Source organism: Platichthys flesus, chromosome 14 (genome assembly GCF_949316205.1).
Source record: "Platichthys flesus chromosome 14, fPlaFle2.1, whole genome shotgun sequence".
Lineage (NCBI taxonomy): Eukaryota > Metazoa > Chordata > Actinopteri > Pleuronectiformes > Pleuronectidae > Platichthys > Platichthys flesus.
This window is the reverse complement of record NC_084958.1, coordinates 10,984,538-11,006,104: the sequence shown is the minus strand read 5'-3', so window position 1 is coordinate 11,006,104 and position 21,567 is coordinate 10,984,538. Positions and strand designations below refer to the sequence as shown.

The following is a 21,567-nucleotide window of genomic DNA, read 5'->3' as shown; positions in this document are numbered from 1 at the left end:
TGTTACTCTACCTGTCATCTTTCTTACTTGTCTTCCCATCTTTTCAACCCAACTTCCACCGTTCCACTCTGTTAAGGGAGGAGAGGGAGCAGGAAACTTGTCTCTGAGACAGCAATGATTGGTCCTGTCGTCCGTGCAGGTGAACTGTCTGCAGGCTGGAAATGGTTTGTTCTGGTGATTCATATCACAGCTGTTGGTTAAACGACCTTTAGTGTAAATTTTAAGCAACCAGGGGGAAAAAAAACAATTGTTCTGACACTTGTTTCACCACCAGAGCTTAGAAAATAGAGACTTTGTAATCCTTTCACTGAAGTTAAACCAGTCTTGAATTGGATTTATATGGTTCTCACATGATATTGAACAGTGATATGTGGCCGACGGAGAGTGCTAACGATTAAGAAACGGCCTGGAATTCTGTTCTGAGTGGATGGATATTAGCCGATAGGGAGGGCAACATTAAACTGCTAGATTTTTCAATGGAGTTTGGTGTGATGTGCGCTCGAGTACAAAGAGAAGAGAGAGGGAGAAAGAGAGCAAGTGGCACATATCAGGGCTGAAGCTGGGACAGCTCCCATTGTAGGAAATCAAAGTGCTGCAAATTGGTACAATCACAGAGACAGGACAAGAGAGAATACAGAGCTGCATTTGTACATGTGTCTGAGGGAAACAAACACATTACACAGAGGCGGATGAGAGTATACCTCACGGTAACAATATTAATTTGCCTCACATGCTGTTTATGTAGCACCAAATAAGTTAAATATACTTCATATGTTAACTTCTCGGTAGGAGAGGAGAAAATCTTTGAAGTCAGAGCGCCGGGAGGATGAATAATTTACATCGCATTTACTGTATAATGCAGCTTGAACCTGGCTCAGCATTTATTTGGATTAGTGCTTATCACACTTACTGATCCGACCCCAACTGAGTGATCAACTGCAGACTACAGCAATCTCGGAGTGCTGTTGGTTTTATGTCTCACTGGTGCTTTTTTGTGTTACTGGAAGAACGGGAGCGCTGATAGAGGGTGGTGCAAAGCGATGATCAGCTGCTCCGGGTGCAGAAAGGAGGCCTGAGCCGGAGTGATGAGAAAAACAAACAGTTTGTGGCGAGGAGACAGCGCATCTGTAAATCTCTTTTTTTAATACCCCGCAGTCATGTTGTTTCCCCCTCACAACAATAACTCACAAACCATCCAATAGTCTCCTCTCATAGAAAAGCATGTTAGATAAAGTCATTACTGAGCTACCCAGAGGATTTGTCATGACCACGAACACACACACACTCTCATAAACACACAATAGATTTACACATTCCACTTACTGAGCCTCACACACACACACTTCACAAATAATACACTAAATGCTTCATAAAAAAAACAACAGTAAAGGACAGGTAGGCTATAAGATGCAACGTCTGTAGTCTGGCTGATCATATTCAGCTGGTTTGCTCTTCACATACGCTCATACTCTTGCAGACAGTCGTCAATTATGACTTCATTCTCAGTATGCGAGTCATCTCGGGGCAGACAGGGCGATTCAAATCAAAACTGTTATTGAGCGGAGCCGCCACACAGATGGTAATCACACCAGGTTTGCCCAGTCTGCAAAAAACAGAAAGCGTGTGCTCGAGGTTATTTACCTCACCCTCTGAATGAAATCTGGAGATATTGCTTTTACTGCGGTAATTGTTTCGGCTTCAGAGCAACAACTGCCGCACTAATAACCCAGGAAAACCTTTCCATTATGAACGTGGGAATTTAATGAGAAGAGCAAAAGCGTTGTTCTAGATTCAGTGGTCCAAGTGGATTTCATCTACCTGAGGCCTGTCTTCTAATAATAAAGTAACTTCTGTCTGCTCACACACGTACACACAAAATATATTCAGATCTTTTCTGTGTTGTTTATTCAGCAGAGTATTTTCATTTCGGGACCTAACTGCAAATATAATATAGATCCCTGCCCATAATAAAGATCTCTTTCTTTCTTTTTTTGCTTTGCAGGTATTGCAGACAGTTGTATTGCAGACACCACCATCTTTGGAGAAATAGTCCCATACATTACAGAATTATTTGATGAAACAAAAAGTCTCCACTGCTACTGGAGGTGATACTTTGAAAGGAATATATCTAAGCTTATTAGCTGTATTTCACAGTTATATTCAACCATGGGCTCTTTGAATAGAAACTCCTATTACGATAACTACTACTGAGCCAACTATCCACAGACCCTTATTCTTATATATTTAGAAAAAGTAGAAAAGGTTTCAGGCTTGTCAATGTGCTGGCAGTTTCCTCAGCAGTGACAGTAAATCACATAGTAGCAGTGCAATTAGTCCCTATGTCACCAGGCACCGAGAACCAGATGTTGTGTGCAGACACAGATTAATGTCACTGTGCCACTGCATTTTGTAATATGATCAAATGTGTATTTTTAAATGTCTTCCTGCCTCTCTTTCTCATTCACACACACAGCTTCCTGCCTGTCCCCTTCCTCCACCTCCTGCATCTTATCCTTTTCCTTCAGATAGAAACCCCTATCAGGATGAGCCTTTCCACCTTCTACCCCCCCCCACTGCATTAAGCTTTGCACATTTTCTACAGTCAAACCTCATTTCACAGCGTGACGTCGACATGCTTGTAGAAACGGGGACTTTGAGGGGCCTTGGTATTCTACATATTCTTCTAGGTGGCCCATCACTCGCCATGAAATCCGGAAGATGGGTCCATAAATGGAAAAATGGCTTAAGTGGGTTGCTTTTTAAAGCTAAAATATGTGCTTTGATGTAAGCCTGAGTGGAGAGACAAAGTCCTGATGGGAACGTCTGGCCACTCGGCAGCCATCTTGGCAACACCACCATCAGCTATTTCTGGATAACAAGACGGGTATTTTTCACGGGTATACTTCTACTACACGTGCACAAGAGTTCATGACTTCACATCATTGATTTCTCGGAATAATTCATTAATTTTGATGGGAAGCGCCAACCAGGGCAAGCTTAGAGAAATTCTAAGTAAATTTCAAATATGAGGTGAAATCAGACGCAACAAACTCCAGAGATTTGGGTTTCTTTTCTCTTTTGCTTGCTACTTGGTAACAGGCAACAAAAAACACCCTGTTGTGACATCAAATAACACCCATGGGGTTCTGCAAACAGAGGAGGAGGGAGATGGCCAGTTGGTTCATAAGCCGTGTTTTCAAAACACACATTTCTCTAACTGGCAGCTACGTGTGCATGTGTGTAGGTGTCCATGATGTGTGTCTAAGATCTCTTCTTACAGCCTCTTCAAAGAGTCACTGTTTACCTAAGAGGGGAGGAAAAGCCCACCTCTTCTCTCATAACACACACATGCAGAGAGACAGACAGTGGGAGTATTGGAACATAATCCAGAGTCTCCTGAGAACAAGGCACACTTTATTTAAATAACTAAACCCAAGACATGCAGAGCAACATCCAAAGTGCTCTTGCTAAATGTCTCTCCCTCTCATATCCACTATACAGCACAGCTGCTTTACACAGACACAACAACCTCTCCAGCTCCACAACGAGACGGGATGTTGTTACACTTTCGAACTATTTAGAGCAGAACATGATAGTGAAACTGCCAAAGTACCACAGTGTTACCAGGTGGTTACCAATTGAGTTTATCTGAAATTCTCTCTTCTCACATACACTCAGATAGTACATCAGGGGCAATGTGAGGTTCTATAATCTGACATATGGAGTGGAGGAATCAAACCTCCCACCCTCCACACCAAGGTCCTAAACAAGGCTCATGTCTCTGTTTCATGTGCTTAGTTTTGGTTTCACATTACAATTTAAGGGACGACCGTTGTACAAAATACATTGTACATCATGTTGTCATTACCTACATGGGCTTCATAGAGAACTCACACTACTTATGACAAATTAAATCTTTTCTGCTCAGCTTGAAAGAACTCAACAGCATAGAATAGACAGAATGTGTCTATAAAGAGATGAAGTCAAACAGGGATGAAATAATTCTGAAACAAAAACTGAAACCAGGATATAGATTTCCATAACATATCGCAACCCACGGCCGCCACCATCTGAACTATCATTTTTTCATCAACACCTCCTTTCTCATTCTGCAAATGAAACTAAAACACATGAATACATAGAAAAGGTATAAATCTTTCTAAAACCTATCAGATGTGGCATCATGTCATAATAAGGATTCCACAGTTGGTTTCCTATGGCAAATGTCGTGTCATATTAAGAAAGTCTTGGCTTTTCTTCAACAATACATCACCATCAAGACCTTCACTACTCAGCCATGCTTATGTGTTTTTTGTGCAGTGTATGATACTTACGATCCAAGCCGTTGATGTACTTCATGCTTATCTCACAATGTCCCCACACAGCGCTGACAACGGGATACAACTTCTTGCCTTTGAGCCCTCGAAATGCCACTCCTAGATACTGTCCATCAAACATGAAGCTCAGCGTTCCTTCGTCCATGTCCAGAATCACTAGCAAAGAGTCCGGCAGAGTGAATGATTCCTCCGGCTCGAGGAAACAAGGGTAAGAGGGCAGTGAGCTGTGCGCCCGGTTCTTACTGTCATGGTAGAGCCGGTTGCGTCCCAGATCCCAGCCCCAGGACTCACAGTCCGACCCCACCAGCGCTGTGTACCCAACAGAATGTAAAGAAGCGTCTGAGGTTGCCACACCAACTACAGCATGGGTGCCTCTTTGCCGGGTGGGCCAGTGGATCTTCCACACATGGAGACCCCTTGTGTATCCAACGCGCCCCCGGATGCAGTCTGTGCTCTGAGCAACCGGGTGGCGATGAAATGTCAACTTATCCTCATCTTTGATGAAAATGTTGAGCGAGCGGTCATCAGGGTTCCATGCGTGACGTAGCTGAGTCTCTAGTCCAGAGCATGGCATGTCCAGAAGTAGGTCCAACCTGGGAGGTTTGGAGAAATCTTGTCCCCTCAGCTCTGGGTGCTGCCGGCGATGAGCCAAGGGCCGATAGGACGGGGAGCCACCGCTTTCCCCGCGACCGTCTACCGACTTAATTCCTCCAGAAATCTTCTGGCCCATGGCTACAACGGAAGGGCTGACAGAAGGAAGTGGGAGGAAGGGGGATTGTGGTGTTTGAGCAGGTGGGTGCTGCGCTGGGTGAAGCTTGACGTTACCTCATCAATGCGGTGGAGCTGGGAGAGAGTTCCTTAACTGGAGAGTGGTGGAGGGTGATGAAGGAGGAGGTGATGAATGAAAGATGAGCGCGATCTGTTTTCATGCCACAAATGTCTTCAGAGAGACCGAGTGGGTGCCACACCTGTTGAGAGAAGGAACAGAGAAAAGAAGATTAGAAAACTGGCATTCACTCATTTACCACTAGTTTTCAGACTAAAGTCAGAAATTAACAAAAACAAAAAAAAAAGAGATGCACAGAGAGATGATTGCTGAAAAATAAGTGAGAGCGAGAAGACTGTTGGCAAAAATGACTTTTTTCACAGATTTCGTGTGGCTTTGTTTTGATAGAATTAAAACAATGGACAGAATGAAAGGCTTACACACACACACACACACACGCACAAAGCCGTAAATACACACAAATTACGCACATGTCCTCTGACTCATCCTCCCAACAAACTCATGTGCCAATGCCAATACATGCACGCTCCCCTCCAAACATTCCCCGGTTGTGCAACATTGCCCAGATCTGATGCTGGCGCTCTCGCTGTTTGGTAATGTCATTTTAATGAGTATCGCCTGAGTTTGCAGAAATATCAACACGTCGGGAGAAAAAAACAAAAGACCAGGTATTCATTTATCTACAATTCTGTTTGTAGCAATACAAAAAGTCAGATTAACTTAAGCTTAGCCTCACTTGACAGAAATCATGTGTTACAATGACAGACAGTAGCAACCAGTTTGTGTTCCGTCATCTAGAGAACGGTTCATGTTCATGTTCATTCACAACAAACCCTGTTTCTTGTTATAAATAACCATATTTGATATTGCGATTTAGTCTCATTTTCTGTTTAGTTTCCTGTGTGGGTTTTAGTTTTGTTTTTCATCAGCTTCCATTAAGGGTCATTTGAAGCTCATGACTCTCTTGATTTAACTGACGTAAAGCGATCTCTTCCAGGAACAGCAGCTTCCTGTTCACAAAACAAGAGACGGTCAAACCTCAGACAGACCGGGAAGTGGATGAGGAAACTCTCCACATGCACAAGCCGCATTATTCTTATTTGTGAACTGAACTGACGATAATTCTTGTAAACCTGACTCATATCTCGAGGGGAGTGATGCATGGATTATTTATGCATCGCACTGCACTGACCATAAATTCAAAAAAGAAGTGAAAGTATCAAGATAACCTCTCAATCTACACATGAATACATTAAACCAAATACAAAAGATACATTCAAAACAAAGTCCTCGCTTTGTATTTCTCTGACATGTCAAGTGCAGTGAGGTTATTAAAAAAATATATGTTTATATTTTTAACCAGTTGCTGATGACAGAAGCAAACATATTCCCATCAAGCCAGTCAGCAACCGCAGAGGGGTAGTGGTGTCAAACTGTGTGAAGTTTCTCACACACACATTTCTGTTTCATTCTGACTGTAAGCATTTTCCTCCCTCGCTGTCTTTCTCTCTATCTCGCACTGTGAGTGAGGTCATTGCAGCTGGCAGCCAATATGTGCCACAGTTCAGCCAGTCCTCAGCACAAGAGGGGTCAGCGCTCGGACTCATAGAAATACACACACACACACACACACACACACAAGAACAGCTGTCTCACTGTGTGTCATGACGGCTGGCAGGTGGGTTTAGGCTGGACCCTGCATGGAAGTTTCCTCGAGTCATCTCAGCCAAACTTCAGCCAAAGACAGCACGATTTACACTTTACAAACTCCCAGTGGGTGTGGGTGCGTGTGTGTGTGTGTGTTTCAGCTGGCACCGCATGTGGATGACAATCTGGCATCACTGACTGTCATCAAGGAGGCACTTGACCTCGGACACCGTGTCGTCACGGTCATCGTTGCGTAGTAACATCTCAAGAGGCCGGTGGTGGGCCGTTGCGGTGTTTGCTGCTGCGGAGAGCGGCAACATGCTTCCACCATCTGTTGTTTACTCTCCCTCCCTCCCTACATCTCTCTCTTCTTCTACAGCCAACTCATTTAGGAACAACCGCACTTGCTCGCTCGCCCTCCCCTCATCTGTACTTTCCGCTGAGTTAGACAGGCAAGGAGGAGACAGAAGATTGCATGATGTCACACACATGTGCAAAGACACAGACACACAGACACACAGACAAACAGACACACACACCCACCCACCCACCCCACACACACACACACAAAATGTAAGTGTTGCTATGGTTCACAGCAGCGACTAATTATCATTTTTATTACCTGTAAATTAAATTATTTTCTTGATTACATGATTCATCATTTGGTCTTGCGAAGAAAATTTTTAAGAGTTACCACGTAGAAAATCTCAATTATAAATATTTCAATTTGTTAATTTATCCAACCATAAATATTTCATCGGATAAAGAAAAGTTTGCTGACTGGTCAGCTTCTATAAGGCCAAAATGAGAATATACATTAGCTGTCATAACTTAGGTCTGTCGATCAACTTATATGGACAGCAGTGTGCACCTGGTGTGTGGCCTGGCTTCATCTGGCTTCTCCTGCTGCACAACTAACAAGCTCCAGTAACTACACTGTGGGTGTGTGTCTAACATTGTAAAAGACCAAGACACAGTGTGTGTGGGTGTCCACTGAGCTTTGACTGGGGCAGACAGACTTTGAAGTCAAAGTCACACAAACAAACACACACACACACGCACGCACGCGCACACACACGCACACACATGCAAACACACGCACGCTCAGTGGACACACAAGAGATAAATGTGGGCTTTTCTTGCAAAAATCCTGTTGAGGATCTAAAGCTCTGTGTCTAAATATGGACTTATGACCAACAGAAACCAGGTTTTCTAGGTTATGTTGAGCAGTATGTAGTGTACGGGTATGACTGCTCGCTATTGTTTAAGTGGGCCAAACAAGGACAACCAGTGACCTTCAAGGCCCCAGAGAATCAGGAGTATAGGCTCCCCAGTCATCCCATCTCCATGTGCTGTTTCCTCTAATCTAATTCTTGGCCAGAAAGATAATAAACATCACTGTTTCTCATTAATTACCTAAACCAGGGGTGGTAACAATCAGTCTCTGAGCAATAGAAGCAGCTCAGAAGAGACAAATTCTCAGAAAGGTTTTTCTATGAGACAAAAGAAAACATGTCAAACGTTTATTACCTCCCAAGTAACAAATCTCAGACCAGCGCGCAGGCAGGTTTTGCATGAGCAGCTCAATATCTAAGAAGCTAAAACCTCATTCAGAAGGAGAAAGCGTGAAGGGGTCCCTTTTTAGAAATGTTGTGATATTGGATCCATGCCAAGTTTGATATGAGAAAAGGATTGCCGTCTTTGCAAGGCATGCATGATGTGGCAAGTGCAACTGTAGTTGCACTTTTTATTTTCCTGCTCTGCAAGAACAAACGGCTGCTTTGACATCTGAATATGCCAGAGAGTTTGCAAAGGCCTTCAAGTCGTTTGACGAGAGCGTTCAGGACATGAAAAGTAAATAAAAGGCACTGAACATATTTGCATTCTGTTTAATGTGGCAGCAGCTGATGTGTATGACATCATGCAACTCAAAAGCAAACCTCCCCCCAGGCAGCTACCACCACAGATAGTAGAGATAGAGCCATATTCCCCTAAATGTCACTGCATTCATTTGAAACAATTGTATTCATGTTGGGGAAAAAAAGTTATCGACCTGCAACAAAAGCTGTCTCAATATCTGCAAAACTTTGTGACTTGCCCCCAGGGCCAGTGAGACAGCAGGCGCTGTCATTTGCAAAGATAGTCACACAATGGGACATTTGATGAGCTGCAAGTAAAACATTTAATGTTTCTGTTTCATTTATCACGTAGTTTCATTCTGACATAGTGAGGGGTCTGGCTGTGTCTATGTGACTTTTAACGTACAATATGCAACTTCGGGCCACAAGGGGGCTCTCAATGTACACATAAACAAATTGAGTTTGATTACGATCGTGGGAGCTGTTGTCTTAACAGCCATTGCCAATAATAATCTATCTGATGCGACTCAGGCCCAAATCATGTTCACGCATGAGGTAATGTATTATTGTTTTATTAACACAGAAATCAGTAACGAATAATTGTGATCATTACCAGTCACCAATACAAACAGTGAAGGGGAAAACTGCCCACTGGCTAACTGGCTAGCAGTGTGTTCTTCCTCCATCATACATTGTTTGCCCAAGAAGTTATAGCAGAGACAGACAAAGACAGGGTTAAAGCGGATACGACACAATTAAATGAAACCTCCTGTTTCGCTAGGTTTTGAAAGTTGTTGGAAACCTTTTGGATAACGTAAGTACACACGTCAAAAAGTGATATAACATAGGTCTCGTGTTTTTCGACATTAGAATTGTTACCTATTATTTCTCTAAGTAAAGAGCTATAAACTTGTGTTTATGCAAACAATGTCTCCCTTGCCGATTGGCCAAGCTCAAAATTCAACATGAAAAACCGCAGAACTCTACTCACAAGGAAACCATTTTCAACAGCAAAGGCCAAGCTAATTTTATCTGCCTCATTATAATAGATTGATTGTAGCGTTTTACTCATCCCTCTCCTCTTGTTTTGCATTTCTACACAAAGACTTTTACTCGTGGGCCTAAACTTAGACCATATCACTTCATCCCTAGCATTACATAACCGATTTTAAAACCACTGCGACCTTATTTGAACTTCGACTGTCATGTTCAATTACAGCCACTTTGTCTCGATTCCGATGACGTCTGAAAATGAATCACATAGTGGTCACTTCTTCCACTTTCCAATCCTGGGGGGGACATATTGGCAACATATTGTATAAAAAGCAGTGCTCCAATTCAACACACACACACACACACAAGCACACGCACACACTAACTGTATATATTTTTATGGCAAACAACTGTACCCACCATATTAAAAAAGCTACCATCCTCTCTACATTGCTGACATTCATTCCTAGGCACAGAGGTAGACATAAACTGTGCCGTCTGAATCCTAACATGATGTCAAAATATAGACAGGGACTCTCGAGGGCGACTTTAGACTCATCTTAGAGCTGATGAGAAGAAGCAGTCCACTCACCGCTCTTTTATTAATCCTCCTCCTCTATCTCACCAGCTTTCTACACCCTTTCTCGCTCATCTTTCTGCTGCTTTCGTTTTTTGTCCTCCGCTCCATTTCTCTCGGTGTGTCTGTCTCTCCGTCTCTCTGCCTTACTGTACAAGTAAGTCCATGGATACTACAGCAGAGCTGCCATCCTATCAACTGCTCTCTGGGGCCTGCCATCAATTGCCACACAAAATGCCCCAGCGTCTACCAGCCGGCTGTCAATGCAAGCTCAGCATGCAGGAAAAGCAAAGTCTGCAAAACACAGAACACAAAAAAATTCGTACGCATTTGCATTCCTATATATTACTCACCGACGGCCACCGAATCCCTGGCAAAGATATTAAATTAACTATGTATGTGTTGTGAAGGAAATAACCTTCATACACAAGTGGATAGTTGCCTTTGCCGTGAATTCCCTGATGGATCACTTTCGTGTATATTCCCACTTGAGTAGCTCCCTCCTTCTTCCATCAGTCTGAACTCTTTTGCGAAATAATTCCAGTCATCGTCTCCCTAATGAATCACGTTCCCTCCTACTAATCTTCCCCCTGTGACGGCATTAATCTGCTCTTGAAATTGTACAATTCCAGTGAAAACTTCCCCCGCTCTTTGTCTTGAATACTGAACTTCAATGTCTGAGGAAATGAAAGTTAATAGTTCCCTTAAATAAGATAGACATTTATTTTTACTGATTGACACACACAAGATATATGAGCACACAGTTAGGAGCTCTGTGCTGCTAACTTCTTATATTTCCCTCATTCCTGATGTGACACCTTAAAATCCATGGTGCCCTAAGGGGAGACCATTAGTGCTACAGTGATGGTCTCCCCTTAACAGAAACCTATTAATCTGTCTCTCACACATATATGGATACGGATACACAGACACACATACACACCTATGTATATATGGCCTTGGCGGTGCCATCAATAAAGCTCTCTGGAATTGCATGAGATTCAGGAGGCAGATTAATAACCCCGGCAGCAATGAACCTGAATCAAATGCTGCCAGAATATGAGGCGCTGCCTCTGCATCATTCAATAAACCTGCTTTCGCAAGAGTGTGATGAAATGTCCCACACTTGTACGTTATGACATCCGACATGGCATTTCAGATTGTAATTTTCCTTGGAATGGAGTGGACGGTTGTAGAGAGAGGGAGGTTGAGTAACTAAGTCATAAAACTTAACTGATAGTGAGTTTAAGTTATTTATTAAGATATAATTTAACACCAACCTCTTCAATAACTGATTGAGGACAAGCTGTACATTAAACCAAAACAAATCAATCCTGACCTGGTGGTCGGCTGCAATATAGGTCGTAAACTGATTCCTCCATGTAAGTGGATGGGACATAGACCAAAAAAAGGTTTTCTGTCATTTTAGGTACTTCTCATAAGAATGATGCTTGTTCACTTTTTTTGGAGTATGCTAGGTTTCAATTAGTCATTTGATGCTATAAAAACGGGAAGAAACATAATGATTGGCAGCTGAGACTCAATACAACAGCTCCATCCTGATCGCTACTGTGCACACTGTAGAATCAGAATTTCTCTGTGCAAAGTGGAACATAGGCTGGAGACACACACACACACACACACACACACACACACACACACACACACACACACACACACACACACACACACACACACACACACACACACACACACACACACACACACACACACACACACACACACACACACACACACACACACACACACACACACACACACACACACACACACACACACACACACACACACACACACACACACCAGGACAACTCCCGACTGTTCTCAAATTACAACAGGAGAAAGAGAGAAAAGAAATTACAAACAGTGGCTGAACAGGGCGATTATTTAAATGAAGGGACTAACTCAAAATAGGCAGAGGCTGCGCTGAAGAAAGGTTTGGTGGATTTGAGTGAAATAAGAGCTAGAGAGAACACAAACAATAGAAGAGATGGCGTGAGAGAGAAAGGGAGAAAAAGAGAAACGGGTCAGCAGCTGACAAAACAAAAGGATAAAGTCAGAAAGGAGAGCTGCTATCTTTCTATCCCAGGATGGACCACACAAATACACCCCCTCCACCCCCCAATCCACAGACTAAACACAGCACAGTGAAATGAGGCTACTGCAGCCGGCATAGGAGTGAGCAGTCAGATTAGGGGTGTTTGTAACATATAGACAAACAGTGTGTTCAAAAATAGAAAGAAAGATCTATCCTATTATTGTGAGTGAGCGGGGGGAATCCTACAGTAGCTTATCCCAGAACCCTCCACTCTCTTTATCTCTACCGAGCAAAAGCAGACAGAGACACACACACACACACACACACACACACACACACACACACACACACACACACACACACACACACACACACACACACACACACACACACACACACACACACACACACACACACACACACACACACACACACACACACACACACACACACACACACACACACACACACACACACACACACACACACACACACACACACACACACACACACACACACAGGGGTATCCCAGTTGGCCAGCTGGGGCCTCGAGACCATTAAGGAAATTAAAGGTGACAGAAGATGAGGGGGGGAGGGTGGGTGGGAGGGAGGAGGAGAGGCTGAGTGCACGGCAGCATCCACTGGAGACAAATATGCTCCAGAGTGAATCGTCACAAAGGTTAACAGCAGCAGAGAGAGGGCTGAACTGCCCTACTGTAAACAGAATAATAAACTCACACTCACAGCTACTTTAACCCAGAGGCGTGGATCAAATATCCCAGTGCAGTTAGTCCACTTCTTCCACACGCGTTCCTGAAATAGCAACAATCTCTTTCACAGGAGACACACAAGAACTCCAGCGGTGACACCCTACACCTTGTGGACAGGACCACGGATGGAGCCGCTCACAGTGATTCCCCGGTGTCTTGTCTCATGTCTCTCGGCGTGAAGCCGTCCAGCCAGAGTCCATGTTCAGATCCAGACTGCAGCCAAAGAACACAGCCTGAACTCCTCCAGCCAGCTGCCGGCAGCGAGAGAGGAAAAGTGCGAGCAGAAAGGAGGAAGAGGAGACCATCAGCCAGCGAGGGAGTCTGAGACAGAAAGAGAGAGACTCCCTCTTTCCTCAGAGGGCTGCCCACCCTCTCTCTCCCTCCTCCTCCCTTGTTCCCTCCCTCTTTTCCCCTCCCTGGAGCTTATCTGTCCTGAGGCTTCACTTCTTCCTCAACCCCCGTCCTCCCTCCAACTCTTAAGTGTGTGTTTCCACGGAACCGTTGTCACGGCCGCTGACAACTACAGCTGAGAGCAGACTTTCAGTCCCGCTTTCAGTTCCCCTCTTCAGTCTCTCAGACGGAGAGAGCGAGAGAGAGAGAGAGAGAGAGAGAGAGATAGAGAGATAGAGAGAGAGAGACATGAAGGGCGGAAAGCCGATCCCCTCTGATCTCATCAAGCTAAGTTTCCAACAGCAACCACACAGACAGACGGACAGGCAGGCAGACAGGCAGGCAGACAGACAGACAGGCATGGGAGAGAATCACCCGGTTCTCCACTCCTCTATACATCCCCCCTTCCTGACTCCCCTCTTTTTACCAACCAACAAAACCAACCCAACACTACCCCCTCTCTCCAACACACTGCCACACATGTGCAGACACACACACACACACACACACTCACCTATATGTGTCGCTCCTGCTGCACGAGTGACGCGTGTGCACTTTTTAATCCTTAGGGTGAGTAACGGAAGTCATTTTAAGGTTAAAGTTCAAACATACAAATATCCCAGAGGAACAGTCCTTTGTAAAGAAGTAATAGAGAGAAAAGGCTCTGTCATCATGAGGTTTTTGTTGCAGGGCACAAACTGTTCCTGTTTCCCCACTTAACATTTCTGCAATTAACCTGACATCCTGTCCTGTCTGGGCGAGGACCTGCACTGTTTTGTCCTGCTCTCCATTCTTTCCTGTTGTCATGTTGGGTATCTGCCCGCATCTGAACATTACTGCATAATTTGGCTCGGAGGTGATGTGATGACTAAGTTGATTTATCATCCTATTCCCGCAGCTACATCAGTCATTCACAAAGTTGGGGAGGTGAGGAGAGGATTTGGAAAAGCACATGCTTGCTCGCTCACTCGCACTCACTCTCTCTCTCTCTCTCTCCCTCTGTTTCTCTCTCTCTCTCAACTAGAGCTTCACATCACCTTGTGGCATTATAAAAACAAAGCCACAGAAACGTGAACAAATGCTGGCACGCTCACACAAACACCAACACTCTCTGTAGTTCACGGCCACATGTGCATGCTTGTTCTTTTTGCATGCAGACACAAACAGTTACAGTGGTGAGACAGACATCAGTGTCTGCAGTCAGGCCCAGCCAGCTGACTTCCTGTAAAGACTTCCTTTTCCCAGGGCTGCAACCATCAGGGAACCAAACTCCGAAACACCACCTCTCCCACATTACCATGACATCAAATGTCCGCTGAGGCATTCAAATGTAATACGCAGTCAGGGAGAGTTGCAGGAGTTGTGGTACATGCCGGACTATTTCTCAGCCAGGACCACTAGAATCTGGTGTCCGCAGGCTGGTTATCGTTGAGAGCCAAGAAACGGACTGACTCATAACCTTTAATAAAATGCTGAGTTGATTAAGAGTTGCTGCAAGTTAGATTCAGTAATTTTGAAAAATCAGGATAGCGGTTTCTGGTGTTTGTGCTAAGCTACGCTAGCCGCGTACTGGAGGTATTTCATATATTTTTAACATCATTAAAGGACCTGTGTGAACATGTAAAATAATTTGGGCCTAGCCGAGCCTGACCTGAACCCAACAGTCCTTGAGACTGATGTTTTCCAGGTTACGGGAACGACCAGTGTAAACAATCCAAGTGACCAAACCAGAATATAAAAAAAATAAGTGTGAACCAAGCCAAAGGCTTCTACTGGGTATCCACACTCTTGATAAACATGCCTTGGATTTTCCCATCTAGTAATCTCATCTGGTTTCCAAAGATGTTGATTAAATGTATTTGTACGTGCATATTGCATCGTGTAAATGTATAATGTATGTCTAAATTTCTTGCAAACACAAACTTTTATGTAAAAAGAAAAGTAAAACAGAAGGTGTGTACTCGACTTAAAACACAGATGTTCACGTAAAAACTAAATTAAATATACAAAAAATCAGTCAGTTGGCATCATTCAGACTGAGAGCTGGAAAAGTGAAATGTGTCGATCTGTACAAACACAAACAGGCAGTATGGATCACCTGAAGCAGATATGTGGGTAAGACTCGTAAACGTTACCCCCCACAACACACATAAGTAAGCTCGCGCACACACACGCACACAAACACACACCCTCGCGGACACACACATACACACACTTCAAACTCCTATCTGACTCATTATTCTCGACAGCAGCTGCGGTCAGTGCTTTTGAATGTGAGCAGTCAGTGTAGGATTAACATAATACACACAGGTAGGGAGGAGGGGTGAGGAGGGGTTTTTGAATGGATGTTAGAAATCTGACAAAGATTCTGAGGCCCAGGAAGTCACGCTGCTGTGACGGCAAATTCAGATTTTATAGTTTGGGGGAAATATTTCACTGGTGATTATATCCGTGAAATAAAGGTTTAGCCCTTTTTTTTGTAAGTGATGCCCTATTGGGGATTTGAGGAATCTCTTATGAATGCACATGAAATATGTTTTAATTATTGCTTGTTTACACTAGTTTAATTGCTGTAATCCTATCACTTCCATGTGTAATCCTGCCAATTAAATGTTGTAGCCTAAAAGTCATATAGGATGTGGAAGCTTAGTGCATTAGACACGATGGGATCAGCATTTAAGAAATGTTAAGACTCCAAGTACAAATGACTACATCCTCAGGTTTATGCAATTGTTTACTACAAATGTATAGTTTAATTTACATGTAGAATATAAACCTCCCAATTCTGATAGATTAGGGCCTTTCCAGGGTTTAATTTTGTGAGGATTTGCTTCAAGCCAGTGATCACCAACATTTTAAGAATGTAATTTTCATGTTAAAAAAAAACAATTACATCTAAAAAGGTAGATTCCTCGGTCTATCTGACCATTGTAATGCTTTGTATATCCATTTATTTGATTATAAATACACTTAAAAACTTTAGTTTAAGTTTAATAACTGTGTATTGTCTTATTATCTGTTCACAGAGAAAAGTTGATATAGAAGTAGTAGTAGTAGATGTTTATGTGTAGTCTTACATGTAATATTTCTAATTGGCCCTTATCATCAAAACGCTCTCAGATCTCATCAATACACCCACTCGCTTGCTTATATCAGTTTACTGCTTCATCAATTTAAAACAAACTACTGTACATTTCTCAGTTATTCTACAGCCTAATAAAGTGCTTCAACCCTACGTCTATCATCCTGAATGAGACTCTACAGATAAAGGTTCAAACAGAGGATGGAATCTGTGGTTCATCCCCCATCATCTCAGCTGGAACCTGCCATAAATTGCCCCGTGATTTTCTACCTCAAGGCACATTCACACTTAAGGGACCCCATGGGGTCTTGGGACATGTGCGTATGTGTGTGTGTGTGCGTAAGTGTGTGTGTGTGAGTTAATCTGTAGGACAATGGGGGCCCTGTCCCCCACCCCACACACTCAAAATTAGGGCTTGGGGCCTCACAGCTGAGCAGCTTACTGACAATAGAAACTGGAGGCGTGTGTGCATGTGCATTTGTGTGTGTGTGTGTGTTTGTGTGAGTGTTTGTGTGTGTTTGTATACTTGTAATTATATATTTGTGTGGACCATTTTGAGCATAGACCCTACAGAGTGAGGACATTTTGGCCAGTCCTCACTTTTTCAAAGGCTTATTTGAGGGTTAAGTCTTGGTTTTAAGGTTGAGGTTAGAATTAGGTTTGGGTTAGGGTAAGGATTAAGGTTAGGCATTTAGCAGTGTAGGTTAAGGTTGTGGCAAGGGGCTGGCAAATGCATTATGCCAATGCATGTCCTCACTAAGACAGATATACAAGAATGCGTGTGTGCACTGCCTTCTGCCAACACGTGTCAAACACAAAGCCATCCAACTGTCCACATGGCCCAGGGGAGTGAGCCAGATCCACAGAGAAGGGACGGATAGATAGATGGACCGAGGGGAGGAACAGGAGTGCAGAAGAAAGGAAACGGGAGGAAAGGGAGTCAGAATCATGCAGCCTCGGGGTGAAGGGTGAGGTCAGTGAGAGGGAGAGAAACCAGTCGATGGTAGAATTACCTTGAGCAGATGGCAGAGAAAGAGCATCACAAGCACCAACAGTCGGGTCAAGGTAATATGAAAAAGGTGCGATTGAGGACACTCTGGGTTAGTTTGCGTTCAAGCAGTCAGCTGTTCCTTTGACACGTGTATCTAAATACACAAAAACATTTATATTCCTGTCCTCCTATCGGAGCCTTGTCTTTCTCTACCTGTGAGGATATTCCTGAGGAGAGGAGGACACCAGTATGGAGCTATTATATCATGTGAACACCGAAGAGAGTGTTCACTTCTCTCCTTTCCCTCTCACATACACATTGACACACGCACGGCCAATCCCAGTACAGCAGGTAGGCATTAATACAGCCTGGCTGCACAATCAATGATGGTAAATGGAGGCAGCGGGAGGGACAGACAGCAGTCTGCTGCTTTCACCCCCCAGCCCTCCAACCCCACCCCCACCTCTCTCTCCATTAAAACAAAACCTTTCCACGTCTTCTGTCATTATAGGGAAGCTTGCTGAATGACTCACTGTCTCACTTTGTACAGCACACACACTGCTTTCTCTCTCTTCAATGACACCATCACTGGGCATCAGTCGCTTTTCTCTGCGCAACATGCAGCATCTCTGTTCTTCTGAGGCCGCGTCTTCACTAATGAAGACTTCTCTGCAACCATGTGTATATGTACTTAGTTTGTTATCTACACTGGAGCAACAACTTTTATCAAAGTTTGTAGTTTTACAATCTTTGGGTTTTTTACTGCACTTAAGCCAATTTTCACCAAACTGTATTTTGCTAGTTTAGGGCTGGGTGATATGGCCAGAAGTTCAGTCGATCTGTCAATATCCATGATTATCACAATAAAAGTCAAATTATGAATTCTTTCTAAGTTGTCTAAGTGAAGATTGTGGTTTTAAACTCTTCACAACACTTGATGAAGAGCAAAACCTTTTACACATCTGAGGTAAAACATTATAACCAATCATGTAGAGCCAGACCGATTGATTGGCTGGTAATATTGGTCAATATGGACCTTATACAGACATTGATTTGTATAATTACAGATATGCTCGAACATGACCATGTTTCTTTTCCTGATATTCATACAAATTATATAGCAAAATTCTCAAAACTTTTTGTATGACAGCACAGGATCATATAACATATCGTATCATATCTTAGCATTTCCTGTTTACACAGGATCAGTATTTCCAAATTAAATTTCTAATTTATACCGATGACCATTTTTCAAGAACATGTTCTTTCAGTGGTTTAACACTGGCCTTCTGTTGAATTAATTTCTCCCTCACTTTTATAGCTGCCCAATGGTCTTTCCTCCCCTTCCTCTTCCCTGCCCTCCTCTCCCTCCCTCCAGCCCTTCATCTCTCCCCTGTCCTCCCTTTCTTTTCCCCCTCTATTCTAACTCTTTTTTCTGCCCATTCATCCATCAATCCAGCACCTCCTATCCTCCCACCATTTTTCTTTCCACAACTAATCTTCCCATCTTTTTTATACGTGCCCCTATTCCTCCCTTCTCTGCCCTCTCTCTGCCCTTTTCTCCAACATCTGCTGGTCTGCGCCTCTTGCTGATGACTCCTTGTTGCCACGTGCCAAATCCTCCGTTGGGGGTCCCAGAGAGACCTTAAATCATTAAAATGTACGAACACACACACACACACACACACACAGATCAAATGGTGATTGGTGGCTTTCTCCCTCCCACAGTGAGCGAGAAAAGCACACAAATTCTACCTTTGATTGTAGACTCTCGTTTACATGGCCGTATCATTTGTATCAATTAAATGTCTTATAAAGGCCAAATCCTCTAATTAAATGGGCCTGGACGACATGTGCAGAGAATCTCAACAGATTCAAAATTGTCATTCTAAAGAAGCTTATTAGATTACAGCTTCACACACTGACAGTGGGTTTAGGCTCAACGCTGTGAGAAAACACACTGAGATCAGTTAATTTGAACGTTTCTGCTGTTTAACAAAATAAATAGATCACGTACTTTAGGTGTCCCCAACTTAGCTCGGAAACTTAAGGGTGTCTTTGTCAGAGGAAGTAATATAAATCTACTGACCAACCTGCAAGCCAGAGGTTTCACCGGCCAATCATATTGTATATTCAGCGAACATCAGGCTGTAACAGAAAAGCCATTTCTACCATATTATAAGATACAGCAGCTTTTTAATATGTACAATATCTCTAGCTCATTATTTGTTGCAATGGACTGTCCAAATACTTTTACGTCACTATGTGTAAGAAATCCATTTAAATCAAATACAAATCAAAAGATATAGTTTCCCACAGGACTCATCCTCTGGTACATCCTCCATCTTCTCAGCTGACATTGGGTGAGAGGAGGGGTAAACCCCTGACAGGTGAATCACAGAGCCAACATACAGGGACGAACAACCATTCACACTCCCAACTGTGGTCAATTTAGATTTTCCAATTAACCTAACCCCATCAGCATGTCTTTGGACTTTGAATGGAAGCTAGAGTACCTGGAGAAAACCCATGCAAACAAGGGGAGAACACGCAAAAGCGACTGCGCTACTGATTACCACTGCATCAATGTTCTCTAAAAGTTCAGTGTTGATTTTTGTAATTCATCACATCCAAAGCACCAACACATTCCCTGGTCCCGGTGTCTGCACCTCACCGATCATGCCTATGCCTCAAGCCCACGAGTTCAATTGCACACGTATTGTGTTTCTGCACAAGTTGTGTTTCTAATGAATCAGCCATTGTTTAAAAAATCATAGTCACACCATAGGGAGTCTCGCTACATGGCCTTGGACAAGCGAGCTAGCGCTAGCAGGGCTCCAATGGCTCAGCTCCCCCTAGCTCCCTAGGGGCTCCCCCGGCTAGGGGTGCCCCGCTCCCCGGCTAGCGTTAGCTCGCTGCTGCTACCTGTCAGACATTTAAGTGGCCGCATAAACAAGAGACCCATGTGACACCTCTAAACGTTGACTCAACAGGCTGAAGGGGGTGGGGCACTCAAAACAGGTCAGTCTGAGGAGGGCTGTTTTAGACAGGGTAAAAAGAGTGCTGTTTTAAATTATCCTTGTGGTATTTTTTCCAAAATATGTTACAGACATTTCATTAAGACCCCAAGGAACCATATCAACTGTGGTAAAATGGGCATAATATGTCCCCTTTAAAATCAAGACACTAGGTTAGATTCATGAAGACAGGCAATCAGATGGAGAAATACAGACAGGGTCAGAGGTAGTCATTGGAGAGAGATACATTATCTCAACCCAGACACACACACACACCCACAAGGAACAAGCTACTAGACAGCAAGCACAACAAAAGGCTTTCAGGCTCAAGGCCATGGTGTTTCCTTCACTATCATACAGAAATTGCGGAGCATATTTGCATTTATCTTTTGTCGTCAAACCTTTAATATTTACATGCTATAGACCAAAGCAGAAAACATTGAGTTTATGTGTGTAAGTGTAGAAACACCATTCTCATCCATTCATTTAATAATCTGTACCACTGCCACAATGATGGCTTTAAAAAGTTTCCTGCTATCAAACATTAATCTTTTTAAATTCATGTTTGGGTCGGACATCGAACAGGTCAAGCCCAGCATGTCCAGCATGTCCTGGCTCTCTGTAATCTTCATCACCCAAAACTGAAAATATTTATGTATTCCTTCGACTTAGATCCGACTATAGCCTGAAAACTGAAAAAAACATTATAACAGGAAAAAGATTAAATTTAAAAGTAGCCAACACGACGAGCATACAGTAAATATCTGAGTAATAGCAGCCACACAGGCAGACGTGGTATGGCACAGGACTCAGCTCTGGACACACAGGAGATGACAGACGTGTGAAGAAGACCTAACTGGTTCGTAGCAGCCTTCTGGAAAACACAGCAGCACAGCCAGCACTTTCTCAGTCCACAGCAACTTAGCAGCTTATGGCAGCTCCATTTCCTTCCTTGACAGACTGGTAGTCAGCACCAGGCCCTCACAGTAATCTACTTTACCTTGAGATTAGCAGCTTTTTGCTAGGTGTCAGTCTCTTCATCTATCTGTCCATATCTG

At 43.5% G+C, this 21,567-nt stretch overlaps 1 protein-coding gene across 1 annotated transcript in view; it reads right to left on the bottom strand.

The window, feature by feature from the left end:
• LOC133968875 (SPRY domain-containing SOCS box protein 4-like) overlaps positions 1-21,567 on the bottom strand; it is a 68,815-nt gene that overhangs the window by 30,291 nt on the left and 16,957 nt on the right. Inside the window, exon 2 of the mRNA XM_062405116.1 lies at positions 4,335-5,305. Within this exon, the coding sequence (XP_062261100.1) occupies positions 4,335-5,067 (733 nt within the window). The 5' untranslated portion in view covers positions 5,068-5,305. The remainder of the gene's footprint in view (positions 1-4,334; positions 5,306-21,567) is intronic.